Genomic DNA, 17,291 nt, shown 5'->3' with positions numbered 1-17,291 from the left:
ACTTTTTTGGCAGTGCTCAGTGAATGACATACAACAGGCGTGGTAATGACAATGAGAACACTAATAATTCCAGACTATACACAGTTTTCACTCCAAATTGGCTACAGAGCAAATCAGAAAGGGTGCGGTCATGGTATTTAGCGCTGCTGGTTCAAAATACACATTGTGGATGATCCATTGACATTTCTCTCTTTACGCCATTTCAGTTTCGTTTATTGTAGTATCAAAGTTTCCTGCCTGTCCGGACCGCTGTGCTTCATGCGCAATACACTGAGAATTTGAGTACAGTACATAGGAAATGACTCATAGGAGTTGAACTGTTAGCGTGGGTGTGTACTCTATTTAAACAAGGCTCAGACTACTCGGGATGACTCAGTGCGAGGCTAGCTTTCAATGGTGAAAACCAACACGGGCTGTTCATCAGATGAACTTTCGGGAATTGCGTTTATACAACAACGATGGCTTCATACATTCTCTGTGCGCTTTGTGGATTGATCATTGCGACTATAGTGAAACTAAACGGAGTGACTGGGCAAAGTAAGTCATCTTTAACTTTTATGGATGTGCTAAAAATGTAATTGTACGAAGTTCGTTAACATGTCTATGTAAGGGCAAGTAAAAAAATACTTGTAAGCAATGTTTTATTTGAAATGCGAAAACTTTATTTTCTCTCACTTTTAATCGCATGGGAATTCGTGTTTTATTTAAGAGCATGGAATCATCGCATGGCCTCAAATTGAATCTGATAAAAGGGTTGCTTATCGAGTTTCTACCAGCTGCCTTCTCACCGGTTCCGCATTCTAATCACCTTATTTCACTCCATCCATGCCAATGGGTGAGGACAGACCTAATTGAATGGTGTAGCCTACTTGTAGTTGACAACAGAAAAAAAATAACTTATTTTACTTTCTTGAGGATGTATAAATGATTAGCATAATTGGTGACTTTGAACTTGAGAAAAAAAAAATCCCATTCCCAGCACATTAAGAATTCCTTTATTTTCTAGGGTGGCTCTCAGTTATGAGTGGGGCTTATGACAACTTTTATTATTTATTGCATGCATGTGAGACTGTTTAACCTGTTTTAATTGACCTGACCAGACCAGGTCAACAATGTAGAAAATGCTGAAATAGGCTTGCCCTTGAGCATGACTCTGTTCCATTATATTACACAAGAGTCATTGGATGAAGGCGTCTTCTGTAAGGGGGAGTTTTGTTATGATTCTCCTAAAATCAATCTGAACATAAACAAGTGTCGCTTGCGGTACGGGTTTGGAAGCATAAGGACCTGATCTTTCATATCAGCGATAAATTATTTACAAAAAAAACACAATGTTATTTATACACCTTGTTAGTGTTACCCAAGGCCATATCTCCATATTACAGCGATTGTTTACGGAAGACATGAGGCGACCACCTGTACTAAGTATCAAGCATGCTCTGAACACCAGAACCTAAACGTAACATGGGAAGTGTAGTTGTCGGATGGAGGCCCCGTATTGAGCTGTACAAAACTGCTACAGTAAGTGTGTTATTTGAAGGATTCTTTCTCGCTGATGAAATATAAGGGCTATATGTTTCGAAAGCCGTGTCGCAAGCGATGATTATTGACATTTCGAAACTATAAAACACAGTTTAGGCATAAATTACTGGTTGAGAACTGTAGGGAGAAGGCAGAATGCCGTCTAGAGTATTCCGAGATTTAGCTTGCATCCTCGACCCACGGGTGAATTGGAATTGTGCAGGTGGTGGGGCTGACACTATAGGCAACCAGTGTTGATTTCCTATGATTATTTATCAAATATAAATCTAGTTGCCCTCCCCCTCTTTTCAAGTGACACTTTATCATGCAGAATATGAAGGCCTAACAGCTAGCACACGTCAATTCTAACATTAGCAGTCATGGAAGACAGACGAAGATGAGAATCCCTTAAAATAAAACACTTCCTTATAACATGCATCTTCTGCTATCTTCACAAATAGTATCTTACCATGGAAACCCAGGCTGACTGTTTGATACTGTAGATTTAATGCAAGCACTGACTTGTTTCCAATTTCCTGCACTCTTATCTCACACTTTTGTCTTACATCATTGTGTCACTCAGTACTGACCTTTTGGTACCATTTCACTGAGATACAAAGCAGCTGATGCTAAATGCAACTAAAAGAAGAATCCTGTAAGTATGACTGATCAACACCACACCAATCATAGCCTACATTACACCCATGATTAAAGTAATGTGGAATGGTGAGATAATGGTGTAGGTCATGAAAAAGTATGCATCCTTCCAACTGTTTGCCGTGAATGTTGAAAATTGTCAACATTTTCTCAATTTAGTACATTGCCCATGTGGTAACATGCTGAATTACAAAGTAACAAATGACATTGTCAACACCTGATTACACTGGATAGCTAGACCTTTAACCATTGTGTGACCTTTGAGCTCAAGAAAGAGCAAACTATAATCTTCATCTTATTTAACTCCATCTTTACATCACGTCAATGAGTGAATCTATTGATGTGAAGATGTCAAAGTGATCTATTAACTCTGTAAAGTAACAGGTTTTTCATTACATTATTTACAAGTTTGTTTAGTGCTGTGATCACATTTAATTTACCATCATGCTTTATTCTTTACTGAGTTTAATTAAACATTGCACACATGTTCCTTCAATACTTCATCACCTTACACATATTTATTTAAATGTGCCTTGTCTACACTATAAAGTTAATTCAGAAACTATTTAGATACCTTGACTTTTTCTACCTTGTTACGTTACAGCCGTATTCTAATATTGATTTTTAAAATAAGTAATAATTCCCCTCATCAATCTACACACACTTCCCAATGACAAAGCGAAAACAGGTTTTTAGACATTTTTGCAACTGTATAACAAAAGAAAAATAAATATTACATTTACATAAGTATTCAGACCCTTTACTCAGTACTTTGTTGAAGCAACTTTGGCAATGATTACAGCCTCGAGTCTTCTTGGGTATGATGCTACAAGCTTGGCACACCTGTATTTGGGGAGTTTCTCCAATTCTTCTCTGCAGATCCTCTCAAGCTCTGTCAGGTTGGATGGGGAGTGTTGCTGCACAGCTATTTTCAGGTCTCTCAACAGAGATGTTTGATGTGGTTCAAGTCTGGGCTCTGGCTGGGCCACTCGAGGACATTCAGAGACTTGTCCCGAAGCCACTCCTGCAATGTCTTTGCTGTGTGCATAGGCTCATTATCCTGTTGGAATGGGAACCTTTGCCCCAGTCTTAACCTGCTCCAGAGCTCTCAGGACCTTTCATCAAGGATCTCTCTGTACTTTGCTCCATTCATCTTTCCCTCGATCCTGATCAGTTTCCCACTCCCTGCCGCTGAAAAACATCCCCACAGCCTGATGCTGTCACCACCATGCTTCACCGTAGGGATGGTGCCATGTTTCCTCCAGACGTGAAGCTTGGCATTCATCTTTATTTTTCTTTTTTATCTGTCGGCCCTAGCCCCGAACTCAGGCCCTGTGTGTAGTTAACGGACCCTCTCTACCCATTCATCTCCATTTTACCTGTTGTTGTCTTAGCTATCTCTCCCAATCAACACCTGTGATTGCTTTATGCCTCGCTTTATGTCTCTCAAATGTCAATATGCCTTGTATAGTTATCATTGTTTTAGTTTACAGTGGAGCCCCTAGTCCCACTCTACATGCCTCAGACCCCCCCCCCACACACACACACACACACACATGCGTTGACCTCACCCAGTATAACCAGCACATCCAGAGATACATCCTCTCTTATCATCACTCAGTGCCTGGGCTTACCTCCACTGTACCCGCACCCCACCATACCCCTGTCTGCACATTATGCCCTGAATCTATTCTACCACACCCAGAAATCTGTTCCTTTTATTCTCTGTCCCCAACGCACTAGACGACCAGTTTTGCTAGCCTTTAGCCGTTCCCTCATCCTACTCCTCCTCTGTTCCTCGGGTGATGTGGAGGTTAACCCAGGCCCTGCGTGTCCCCAGGCACTCTCATTTGTTGACATCTGTAATCAAAAAAGCCTTTGTCTCAGAAGCCTCCTCCCTAAGTTTGTTTTACTCACTGCTTTAGCACACTCCGCCAACCCTGATGTCCTTGCCGTGTCTGAATCCTGGCTTAGGAAGGCCACCAAAAATTCTGAGATATCCATACCCAACTACAACATTTTCCATCAAGATAGAACTGCCAAAGGGGGAGGAGTTAGCTTACAAAGTTCTGTCATACTTTCCAGGTCTATGCCCAAACAGTTTAAGCTTCTAATTTAAAAAATGTATCTCTCCAGAAATAAGTCTCACTGTTGCCGCCTGTTATAGACCTCCCCTCAGCTCCCAGCTGTGCCCTGGACACCAGAGATGAGGGGCAATCAATTCACATATCTTCAGAGTTCGTTCTGTTAGGTGACCTAAAATGGGATATGCTTAACACCCCGGAAGTCCTACAATCTAAGATAGATGCCCTCAATCTCACAAATCATCAAGGAACCCACCAGGTACAACCCAATATCTGTAAACATGGGCACCCTCATAGATATTGTCCTGACCAACTTGCCCTCCAAATACACCTCTGCTGTTTTCAATCAGGATCTCAGCGATCATTGCCTGCATCCGCTATGGGTCCGTGGTCAAACGACCACCCCTCATCACTGTCAAACGCTCCCTAAAACACTTCTGTGAGCAGGCCTTTCTAATTGACCTGGCCCGGGTATCCTGAAAGGATATTGACCTCATCCCGTCAGTCGGATGCCTGGTCGTTCTTTAAAATTATCTTCCTCACCATCTTAAATAAGCACGCCTCTTTCAAAAAAATGTAGAACTAAGAACGTATATAACCCTTGGTTCACTCCAGACCTGACTGCCCTTGACCAGCATAAAAACATCCTGTGGCGGACTGCAATAGCATCGAATAGTCCCTGCGATATGCAACTGTTCAGGGAAGTCAGGAAAGCAAGGGCTAGCTTCTTCAAACAGAAATTCGCATCCTGTAGCTCTAACTCAAATGTTTTGGGACACTGTAAAGTCCATGGAGAACAAGAGCACCTCTTCCCAGCTGCGCACTGCACTGAGGCTAGGTAACACGGGCACCACCGATAAATCCATGATAATCGAACATTTCAATAAGCATTTCTCTACGGCTGGCTGCCACGGCCAACAGCTCTGCCCCCCACGCAGCTACTTGTCCGAGCTTCTCCTTCACCTAAATCCAGATTGCAGATGTTCTGAAAGAGCTGCAAAATCTGGACCAGTACAAATCAGCTGGGCTAGACAATCTGGACCCTCTCTTTCTAAAACGAGTCGGCACCATTGTTGCAACCCCTATTACCAGTCTGTTTAACCTCTTTCGTATCGTTAAAGATTGGAAAGATGCCGCGGTCATCCCCCTCTTCAAAGGGGGTGACACTCTAGACCCAAACTGTTATAGACCTATATCCATCCTGCTCTGCCTCTCTATGAAGTCTTCGAAAGCTAAGTTAATAAACAGATCATTGACCATTTCGAATCCCACCGTACCTTTGCTGTGCAATCTGGTTTCCGAGCTGGTCACGGGTGCACCTCAGCCCCGCTCAAGGTACTAAACGATATCATAACCGCCATCGATAAAAGACAGTACTGTGCAGCCGTCTTCATCGACCTGGCCAAGGCTCTCGACTCTGTCGACAGACTCCACAGCCTTGGTTTCTCAAATGACTGCCTCGCCTGGTTCCTCAACTACTTCGCAGACAGAGTTCAGTGTGTCAAATCGGAGGGCCTGTTGTCCGGACCTCTGGCAGTCTCTATGGGGGTGCCACAGGGTTAAATTCTCGGGACGACTCTCTTCTCTGTATACATCAATGATGTTGCTCTTGCTGCGGATGATTCCCTGATCCACCTCTACACAGACGTCACCATTCTATATACATCTGGCCCTTCTTTGGACACTTAACTAACCTCCAAACGAGCTTCAATGCCATACAACACTCCTTCCGTGGCCTCCAACTGCTCTTAAGCGCAAGTAAAACCAAATGCATGCTTTTCAACCTTTCGCTGCCCGAACCCGCCCGCCCGACTAGCATCCCTACCCTGGACGGTTCTGTCCTAGAATATGTGGACAACTACAAATACCTAGGTGTGACTGTAAACTCTTCTTCCAGACTCATATTAAACATCTCCAATCCAAAATCAAATCTAGACTCTGCTTTCTATTTTGCAACACAGCCTCCTTTACTCACACCGCCAAACTTACCCTAGTAAAACTGACTATCCTACCGATCCTCGAGTTCGGCGACGTCATTTACAAAATAGCTTCCAACACTCTAGACTGCATCGAGTTTGCTGAGTATCACAGTGCCATCCATTTAGCTACTAAAGCCCCTAATACCACCCACCACTGCGACCTGTGTGCTCTAGTCGGCTGGACCCACTGGCTCCAGGTCATCTATAAGTCTATGCTAGGTAAAGCTCCGCCTTATCTCAGTTCACGATAACAACACCCACCCATAGCATGCGCTCCAGCAGGTATATCTCACTAGTCATCCCCAAAGCCAACACCTCCTTTGGCCACCTTTCCTTCCAGTTCTCTGCTGCCAATGACTGGAACTAATTGCAAAAATCGCTGAAGCTGGAGACTTATATTTCCCTCACAAACTTTAAACATCAGCTAACCGATCGCTGCAGCTGTACATAGTCCATCTGTAAATAGCCCACCCAATCTACCTACCTCATCCCCATATTGTTTTTAATTTACTTTTCTGCTCTTTTGCACACCAGTATCTCAACTTGCACATCATCGTCTGCTCATTTATCACTCTGGTGTTAATCTGCTAAATTGTAATTAATTTGCTACTATGGCCTATTTATTGCCTACCTCACGCCATTTTCACACACATATATAGACTGTTTTTTTTCTATTGTCTTGTTGACTACGCTTGTTTATTCCATGTGTAACTCTGTGTTGCACTGCTTTGCTTTATCTTGGCTAGGTCGCAGTTGTAAATGAGAACTTGTTCTCAACTAGCTTACCTGGTTAAATAAAGGTGAAGAAAAGGCCTGATTGGTGGAGTTCTGAAGAGATGGTTGTCCTTCTGGAAGGTTCTACCAGCTCCACAGAGGAACTCTGGAGCTCTGTCAGAGTGCCCATCAGGTTCTTGGTCACCTCCCTGACCAAGGCCCTTCTCCCCCGACTGCTCAGTTTGGCCGTTCTAAGAAGAATCTCGGTGGTTCCAAACTTATTCCATTTAAGAATGGAGGCCACTGTGTTCTTGGGGACCTTCAATGCTGCAGACATTTTTTGGTACCCTTCCACAGATCTGTGCCTCGATACAATCCTGTTTTGGAGCTCTACGGAAAATTTCTGCAACCTCATGGCATCATGGTTTTTACTCTGACATGAACTGTCAACTGTGGCACCTTATATAGACAGGTGTGTGCCTTTTCAAATCATGTCCAATCAATTGAATTTACCACAGGTGGACTCCAAGTTGTAGAAACATCTCAAGGATGATCAATGGAAACAGGATGCACCTGAGCTCAATATCAAGTCTCATAGCAAAGGGTTTGAATACCTATGGTATTTCTGTTTTTTTTATACATTTATAAACCTGTTTTTGCTTTGTCATTATGGGATATTGTGTGTAGATTAATGAGGAAACCTTTTTTATTTAATCAATTTTAGAATAATGCTTTAATATAACAATTTGGAAAAAGTCAAGGGGTCTGAATACTTTATGAATGCACTGTATACAAAAGTATGTGGACACCCCTTCAAATTAGCGGTTTCAGCAATTTCAGCCACACCCGTTGCTGACAGGTGTATAAAATTGAGCACACAGCCATGCAATCTCCATAGACAAACACTGACAGGAGAATGGCCTTACTGTAGAGCTCAGTGACCGTCATAGGAATCCATCTTTCCAATAAGTCAGTTCGTCAAATTTCTGCCCTGCTAGAGCTGCCCCGGTCAACTAAGTGCTATTATTGTGAAATTAAATATCTAGAAGCCATATTGGCTCAGCTGCAAAGTGGTAGGCAACACAAGCTCACATAACGGGAGCCCCGAGTGTTTAAGCACGTAAAAATTGTCTGTCTTCAAAGTTGCAACACTCACTACGAGTTCCAAATTGCCTCTGGAAGGAACAAAATCTGTTTGTCGGGAGCTTCAGGAAATGGGTTTCCATGGCCGAGCAGTTGCACACAAGCCTAAGAGCACCATGTGCAATGCCAAGCGTTGGCTGGAGTGGTGTAAAGCTCACCGCTTTTGGACTCAGTGGAAATGCGATCTCTGGAGCGATAAATCATGCTTCACCATCTGGCAGTCCGACGGACGAATCTGGGTTTGGCGGATGCCAGGAGAACGCTACCTGTCCCAATGCACAGTGCCAACTAGAGGTCGACCGATTATGATTTTTCAACGCCAATACTGATTTATTGGAGTACCAAAAAAGCCGATACCGATTAATCGGCCTTTTTTAAAAACCTTTTTTTTATAAATGTATTTGTAATAATGACAATTACAACAATACTGAATGAACACTTATTTTAACTTAATAACATTTCAGGTTCCTTGCTTAGAACATGAGAACATATGAAAGCTGGTGGTTCCTTTTAACATGAGTCATCAATATTCCCAGGTAAGAAGTTTTTAGGTTGTAGTTAGGACTAGGTAGGACTATTTCCCTCTATACCATTTGTATTTCATTAACCTTTGCCTATTGGATGTTCTTATAGGCACTTTAGTATTGCCAGTGTAATACTCCTCGCTCCTCCCTGGGCTCGAACCAGGAACACAACGACAACAGCCACCATCGAAGCAGCGTTACCCATGCAGAGCAAGGCTCAGAGCATGGCTCAGAGCGAGTGATGTTTGAAACGCTATTAGTGCGCGCTAACTAGCTAGCCATTTCACTTCGGTTACACCAGCCTCATCTCGAGAGTTGATAGGCTTGAAGTCATAAACAGCGCAATGCTTGAAACACAATGAAGAGCTGCTGGCAAAACGCAAAGAAAGTGCTGTTTGAATTAATGTTTACATGCCTGCTTCTGCCTACCACAACCCAGTCAGATACTTAGATGCTTGTATGCTCAGTCAGATTATATGCAACGCAGGACACGCTAGATAATATCTAGTAATATCAACCATGTGTAGTTAACTTGTGATTATGATTGTTTTTTATAAGATAAGTTTAATGCTAGCTAGCAACTTACCTTGGCTTACTGCATTCGCGTAACAGGCAGTCTCCTTGTGGAGTGCAACGAGAGAGAGGCAGGTCGTTATTGCGTTGGACTAGTTAACTGTAAAGTTGCAAGATTGGATCCTCCGAGCTGACAGGTGAACATCTGTCGTTCTGCCCCTGAACGAGTAAGTTAACCCACCGTTCCTAGGCCGTCATTGAAAATAAGAATGTGTTCTTAACTGACTTGCCTAGTTAAATAAAGGTTAAAAAAATCGGCGCCCAAAAAGACCGATTTCTGATTGTTATGAAAACTTGAAATCGGCCCTAATTAATCGGTCGATCTCTAGTGCCAATTGTAAAGTTTGGTGGAGGAGAAATTATGGTCTGGGGCTGTTTTTCATGGTTTGGCCTAGGCCACTTAGTTCTAGTGAAGGGAAATCTTACCGCTAAAGCATTCAATGTTCGGTTCTGTGCTTCCAACATTGTGGAAACAGTTTGGGGAAGGCTCTGTTTCAGCATGACATTGACCCTGTTCACAAAGCAAGGTCCATACAGAAATGGTTTGTCGATCGGTGTGGAAGAACTCGACTGGCCTGCACAATGCCTTAACCTCAACCCCATCGAACACCTTTGGTGTCTACATACTTATGGTCATGTAGTGTATATAAGTCTGGTACTGCTGCCTGTGGCTTCTCTAAAAGGATATATGAGGTTTCAGGTGGGGGAGGGATGTAGAGGGATTTTTATCTAGTTTATGACGTATGTCATCAGGGAGGAACCAACGTTCAATGCCGTTATGCTTTCAGTCTCACTAACTTCTCTAGAAGTCCAACACCCAAAACAATGTGGCAAAGCGGGTCTTGATGACACACATCCTGCCTGTCTCACCATGCGTGTACACACAAAGCAAGTGAGTAATGTTAATGTACGTGTAAGTGCAAAACCAAAGGAATTCCCCAACTCATTTTATAAGAAGAGGAAACCCACAGTTTCTCGGATCTTCTCAATTTCTTTAGACTTGATGTCATACGATTTCTTTATTATTGGGCCAAAACAATTCCTTTCAGAGACCACACAGACTGAGTGCATACCTTTTTTTTATTGGCACGTTTTAAAAACATTACATACTTAGGTTGCTGTCTAAAGACCTCAAGCAGATCTATGGTTCTCACTGTGCAGGACACTGACCAATGTTGAAGGAAAATAATATATACACACTCTATTCCAGTAGTTAATTTGCTTTGGTGAGGTAGAGGAACTTTTCCCAAATGTACAGTATGAGTCACATTGTGGTCATTCAAAGGGGAAATGCTGTCAGAGGATTAAGCGTTAAGTCTCTCCATTTGTTTTTTTCCCCCACAGGCCTATGCACCAGTAAAGAGTTCTGGAGTTCAGACATAGACCAATGTGTATCCTGCTCAACATGCAAGCAGTATCCAAAGACCCCTTCATGTAACACTTGTAAGTTAAGTTTTTGAATGTTCCTTAGCTAATAATTTAACTTAACACCTACATCTTGCACATAACCAATCCTTTATTGTATGCCTAAAACTCTCCTCTTTGACCAATATGTCCCCTTTCAGGCACATTTACAGAGGAGAGATCTGATGTCTGGAGACTGGCAGCCATTTCCAGCTTCTCTGTGCTGGCAGTCGTTCTGCTCATTGCAGTATTGATCATTGGGGTCATGGTGCATCGACGCACGGCAAACAATAGGCCCCTTCGTGGTAGGGCTCACGGCTACCATCTCCTGATAAACTAACATTGTCAGTCATGAAACTTATTGTAGCATGATGAGGCACATTTTTTTTTTTTTTGCATTTTGACCTCTTTGGGTTCTGGTGAAAATACAGTAAAAATGTTCTGCATTTTGTTGTTGTTCTGCAGAACCTATTGAAGAGACAACGGGACCTCTTTACCAAGCTTAAACATTTCAGTAGGTATGCATTCCACAAATGTGTTGATGTGTGAACAGTTGACAACTGCTATCAATTAGTATGCATAATTAAGTGTATGTAAGTAGCCTCTAAGTATGCAAATAGTTTTGTAGTAATTTTTTTTGAAATAATGGGGGATGTTGAGTGAATTAACCAACAAATCTCTCATTACTTTCTCAGCTTCATCTTCCTTCTGACATCGATGTGACAGAACCAAGGGAACACCTTTTGAGGACCAATCGTCAGAAGAATTTCTGTACAATGGACTGTGGGTATTATTTGAGTAGAGTTTGACCATCTTGAATTTATACTGCTAGTTAGTAAAGATGTGCTCACACTCATTAGACTGTCACAGAACGGAGCTCTCACATAGAACTGTGTTGAGTCACGCTGTCAATCCCGTCTTGTCTGAAGTCAGACTGTACTCTGAGGAAGACCGTGTGGTTAGTAAAGGGTAGCTCTTTTCTTTTTAAAGGGTAGCTCTTTTCTTTTTAAAGGGTAGCTCTTTTCTTTTTAAAGGGTAGCTCTTTTCTTTTTAAAGGGTAGCTCTTTTCTTTTTAAAGGGTAGCTCTTTTCTTTTTAAAGGGTAGCTCTTTTCTTTTTAAAGGGTAGCTCTTTTCTTTTTAAAGGGTAGCTCTTTTCTTTTTAAAGGGTAGCTCTCACAGCTCTTTTTGTATTGGTGTCCTTTGACTAGTGATGCTAGTTTTAGCCAGTGTAGATATTCCAATCTATCGATAAGTCATTTGTTCAACAATAAGTAGGTTCAAAAACAGTAGTGAACATGAGACACATCTTGAATGATTTGTATTTATTACCTTAACTGTCAATGCTTGAACACCTATTGGTGTCAGACATATTGTACATTTAGCTTATTAGGTAGAATACCAGAAAACACACTGCCTCGACTTGCCACAAGCAGGATGAATGTGAATACAGCACAATCAAGCTTTCTGTGCCAGGTTTGACCTGCTGTACTTCTAAGACTAAAAGGTTTATATTTGCTGGTCATATATAACAACCTCTTGGTGAAGTATACAAGTGATATGTTAGGTGAGTGGTCACCAACCAGTCGATCGGTTAAATAAAATATATTTTGATTTGTTTGAAACTTTTTTTGGTTACCACATGATTCCAAGTGTTATTTCCTAGTTTGTCTTCACTATTATTCTACAATGTAGAAAATAGTCAAAATAAAGAAACCCTGGAATGAGTAGGTGTGCCCAAACGTTTGACTGGTACTGTATATAATTTCCTGAGCTTTCTTATATCTTCTAGATATAGGACAAACACGTAACCTTGTTTCTTATTATTTATTTTTTGAATGTCTTTTTGCCATTTATGAATGTGTTATTCAGTATCTCTCTGGGCTATAGTAGTAAAGGCCAAATTCAATATTATATCAAATGTTTTTATTTATTTTTATACCTAAAGGGGTCCTAAAAATCAAATATCTAAATGAGCCACCTCATGGAATCATTTTAAGATGATCATATGTCAGCTTAGAACCCACCCCACCCCCAGCAATGCAGAAAAAGTAGATAAATAATATAAAAAAACACAATACAAGTAACAATAGATACACAATGAGTGACTCACTTGGCTATATACAAGGGGTAATAGTACCGAGTCGATGTTCAGGGGTACGAGGTAGATATGGACATATAACCAGGAATAAAGTGACCGTAGCAGCAGTATATGTGATGAGTCAAAGCTAGTGCAAAAAGGGGTCAATGCAGATAGTTAACCAAATATCTATTCAGACAAACTATTTCAGGGTCCTGTTACTAGTTTCAACAAATCATTTTTAAAGGAGTAGAATGTTAACTGTAGTCCTCCAATCACGAGGCAACGGGAAAATAAGTCGTGACTATGAAACTGCTCAAACATATTGGACATTCTTTAACAGGTCATTTTACCATTATGCTGTCAAATGTAGACACTGTGTAATGTGTGCCCAATGCAGGATAAAGTAGCATAACACGGGGGTTCCCAAACTGTTGTGATGGAAAAGTTCTAGGTGGTCCAGAATTCTGTGAGAATGTGTTTGTATAGTTTATATCTAAGCATTTAAATCATTCCCAGATGGACACAAGTAAGGAATCCTTACCACTGTGCTCTGATTCAGAGGGGTTGGGTTAAATGCGGAACACATACTACTGGTCCAAAATTTTAGAACACCTACTCATTCAAGGGTTTTTCTTTATTTTTAACTGTTCTACTTTGTAGAATAATAGTGAAGACAAAAAAACGATGAAATAACACATGGAATCATGTAGTAAGCAAAAAAGTGTTAAACAAATAAAAAATTATTTGAGATTCTTCAAATAGCCACCCTTTGCCTTGATGACAGCTTTGCACACACTTGGCATTCTCTCAACCAGCTTCATGAGTTCGTCACCTGGAATGCATTTCAATTAACAGGTGTGCCTTCTAAATTTGTGGAATTTCTTTCCTTTTTAATGTGTTTGAGCCAATCAGTTGTGTTGTGACAAGGTATACAGAAGATAGCCCTATTTGGTGAAAGACCAAGTCCATATTATGGTAAGAACAGCTCAAATAAGCAAAGGGAAATGACAGTCCATCATTAATTTAAGACATGGTCAGTCAATACGGGAAAATTAAGAACTTTGAAAGTTTCTTCAAGTGCACTCGCAAGTGCTATGATGAAACTGGCTCTTATTAGGACTGCCACGGGAAAGGAAGACCCAGAATTACCTCTGCTGCAGAGGATAAGTTCATTAGTTACCAGCCTCAGAAATTGCAGCCTAACTAAATGCTTCAGAGTTAAAGTAAAAAACACATGCCCAACATAAACTATTCAGATGAGACTGTGAATCAGGCTTTTATGGTTGATTTGCTGCAAAGAAACCACTAACGGACACCAATAATAAGAGACTTGCTTGGGCCAAGAAACACGAGCAACGGACATTAGACCGGTGGAAATTTGTCCTTTGGTCTGGAGTACAGATTGGAGATTTTTGGTTCTAACCGCCGTGTCTTTGTGAGACGCAGTGTGGGTGAACAGATGATTGCCGCATGTGTATTTTCCATCGTAAAGCATGGAGGAGGTGGTGGTGTTATGGTGTGCGGGTGCATTGCTAGTAACACTGTCTGTGATTTATTTAAAATTCAAGGCACACTTAACCAGCATGACTACCACAGCATTCTGCAGCGATACGCCATCCCATCTAGTTTGGGCTTAGTGGGTCTGTCATTTGTTTTTCAACAGGACAGTGACCCACAACACACCTCCAGGCTGTGTATGGGCTATTTTACCAAGAAGGAGAGTGATGGGGTGCTGCATCAGATGACCTGGCCTCCACAATACCCTGACCTCAACCAAATTGTGATGGTTTGGGGTGAGTCGGACGGCAGAGTAAAGGAAGAGCAGCCAACAAGGGCTCAGCATATGTGGGAACTCCTTCAAGACTGTTGGAAAAGCATTCCAGGTGAAGCTGGTTGAGAGAATGCCAAGAGTGTGCAATGATGTCAAGGGTGGCTACTTTGAAGAATCTCAAATATAAAATATATTTTGATTGAACTTTTTTTGGTTATTACATGACTCCATATGTTATTTCATAGTTTTGTCTTCACTATTATTCTATAATGTATTATAATAGTAAAATTAAAGGAAAACCCTTGAATGAGTAGGTGTTCTAAAACTTCTGACCGGTCGTATTTTGGTTGAATGCATTGTTGTGCAACTTACTCAGTATTCCCTTTCCTCAGTTGAAACAATGGAGATGAGTCAATGCTTGTGTGACAATGTTTGTAACACTATTTGTCACCGAATCTCAACCCAGGAAGGAACATTGCGGTTTAGCGAAAAAACTGAACCCTATTGACAAGTATAACTGTAGTATAACTGTGTACTCAGCTTCACTCTTAGTCAGAACACAATTTTAAGGGTTGTGTGTCAGGAGAACGTGGATGGCTGAATAATTACCTCTTATGTTACTGACAAAATTACTTTTATCAATGTTAAGTGGATATGGATAACAGCAGCAAGAAAAGGGCAATTTATATACAGAATTATTTATTTCAAATTATATTTTTGAATGTTTATAGTTTGTGGTAACAGCTAAATGTCTGGATAAATACTGTCAAAGGGACCCCTGCAAAGATGTTTGTAAAACCAGTGACACCAGCTGACCAACTTTTTGTTACTGAGCAATAACTGACAAGTTGTTAGTTAATTTACTTCTCTTGTCTGTTTGGTTTATGTACATGGGTTAGTGTAGTAATAAGCAATGTTACATACATGTGAACTCTGGCTGACTTTTGTGTATTATGTTATGAATAAAATGAGCTGATTTCTTGATATCAACCTTGTAGAACTACCCCTCCCGGCTCCGGGAGAATTGTCATAAGCAACCGCTGAATAGCATAGCGCAACAGTCAAAAAATATTACTAGAAAATATTCATATTCATGAAATCACAAGTGAAATTTAGCAAAACACAGCTTAGCCTTTGGTTAAGTTGTTAAACAACTGTGCAACAACCAGGTACACAACCAAAGGCTGTGTGTAGGAGACAGGGTGTGGTTTGGAACCAGGTATAGGAAATAGTACAGTTTGGAAGCAGTTACTACTGTGTGGAGGAGAAAGGGATTGGTTTGGAACCATGTTCTGCATGCTTTGTTATAAAACTTTAAACAAAATAAAAGGTTGGAATCCTTGAAAAAAAAACATTGTTGGTAATTAAGTCATTTAATTTCAACAAACTGATTGGCTAAGGTTCTAATTAGCTAAGTTCATAGTCCTAACCTGGAAGTAAAAATATATTTCAAAGTGACAAAATATATTTCAGATGAGTTTTTGAACACTAAATTCACATCTTTGTGGTATATGCTTTTTATTACACTATAGCTCATTTAGTGGTGAGTTCCTTGTGTAAAGGAGAATCCTAGTATGAATGTACAGAGAACCCAACCAATGTTTCATTCCCATATTTACAGCTGTGGGAGATGCACATGACACATACAGTACACTGGGGTTGTCATCCTGGCAAAAAAAGTTAAGTGTACATTAACAAGTGCCAGAAGAGATGGAACCATAGTAATCAGACAATGCCACTTGCAAGGTTTAAACGGAGATCTGACATTAACACTACATGCAGACCATAAAATGTTAATGGTTTATAAAAATACATGTTGCAATTTGGATATGCGAGCCGTATTACAGAACTTAACTGTAATGGCGCCCGATAGAGGGCAGCCGTGCTTCTAGCCCCCAGGCAACTTTGCAGTATTGTTTTTTACGTGTTATTTCGTACATTATTAGGCCTGAAGTGTGTGTTATTACATACAGCCGGGAATAACATTTGGATATCAGAGAGGCGGTAACTCATCAGCATTTACGACTAACAATACACGTTTCCCGAATTGGATCCTTTGTTCACACCCCCCAGGGCAATTGAACTGATTCCAGAGGCTGACCCAAAGCATCGCCGGCTGTGAAGAGGTACTCGGAGTGGACTTCTAGTCCAACTCAGGAGGCGCGCACACGGAACTAAATTACTATCGTCCCGTAGCACTCACTTTGAGAGGCTAGTCAAGGATCATATCACCTCTACCTTACCTGACACCCTAGACCCACTTCAATTTGCTTACCGCCCTAATAGCTCCCCAGACGATGCAATCGCCATCGCACTGCCCTATCCTATCTGGACAAGAGGAATACCTATATAAGAATGCTGTTCATGGACTACAGCTCAGCCTTCAACAGCATAGTACCCTCCAAACTCCTCATTAAGCTTGAGGCCCTGGGTCTGAACCTCGCCCTGTGCAACAGGGTCCTGGACTTCCTGACGGGCCACCCCCAGGTGGTGAAGGTAGGAAACACCTCCACTTCGCTGATCCTCAACACTGGGGCCCCACAAGGGTTCATGCTCAGCCCTCTCCTGTACTCCCTGTTCACCCATGACTGCGTACCCACGCACGCCTCAAACTCAATCATCAAGTTTGCAGATGACGAGACAGGGAGGTGGTGAGGGCTCTGGGAGTGTGGTGTCAGGAAAATAACCCCTCATTCATCGTCAACAAAACAAATGAGATGATCGTGGACTTCAGGAAACAGCAATCCACATCGATGGGACCACAGTGGAGTAGTTGGAAAGCTTCCAGTTCCTCGGCATACACAACACCGACAAACTGAATTGGTCCACCCACACAGACA

At 41.5% G+C, this 17,291-nt stretch overlaps 1 protein-coding gene across 5 annotated transcripts; it reads left to right on the top strand.

The window, feature by feature from the left end:
* Positions 1–70: 70 nt before the first annotated feature.
* LOC112224113 (tumor necrosis factor receptor superfamily member 12A) lies at positions 71–12,091 on the top strand. 5 transcript variants are annotated; one of them, XR_002949428.2, is made up of 5 exons: positions 71–537; positions 10,540–10,638; positions 10,761–10,943; positions 11,065–11,117; positions 11,295–12,091. XR_002949428.2 is itself a non-coding variant. In XM_042305895.1 (5 exons), exons 1-4 carry the CDS (start codon positions 459–461, stop codon positions 11,103–11,105), a joined length of 363 nt encoding a protein of 120 aa, XP_042161829.1. In that variant the 5' UTR covers positions 130–458; the 3' UTR covers positions 11,106–11,113; positions 11,295–11,359. The 5 variants fall into 5 exon arrangements, 2 of the variants coding, with proteins under 2 accessions (XP_042161829.1, XP_024243194.1); XM_042305895.1 differs by having other exon boundaries at positions 130–537; positions 10,761–10,904; positions 11,065–11,113; positions 11,295–11,359; XM_024387426.2 differs by having other exon boundaries at positions 134–537; positions 10,761–10,904; positions 11,295–11,359.
* Positions 12,092–17,291: the final 5,200 nt, after the last annotated feature.

This window comes from Oncorhynchus tshawytscha, linkage group LG25 (assembly GCF_018296145.1).
Source record: "Oncorhynchus tshawytscha isolate Ot180627B linkage group LG25, Otsh_v2.0, whole genome shotgun sequence".
Lineage (NCBI taxonomy): Eukaryota > Metazoa > Chordata > Actinopteri > Salmoniformes > Salmonidae > Oncorhynchus > Oncorhynchus tshawytscha.
This window is presented reverse-complemented; position numbering and strand designations above follow the sequence as displayed.

Coding starts and splice junctions, on each gene's coding strand:
- LOC112224113 (XM_042305895.1), top strand. CDS start 459: ATGGCTTCATACATTCTCTGTGCGCTTTGTGGATTGATCATTGCGACT. Junction 538..10,539: donor AAACGGAGTGACTGGGCAAA/GTAAGTCATCTT, acceptor TTTCCCCCACAG/GCCTATGCACCAGTAAAGAG. Junction 10,905..11,064: donor AAACAATAGGCCCCTTCGTG/GTAGGGCTCACG, acceptor GTTGTTCTGCAG/AACCTATTGAAGAGACAACG.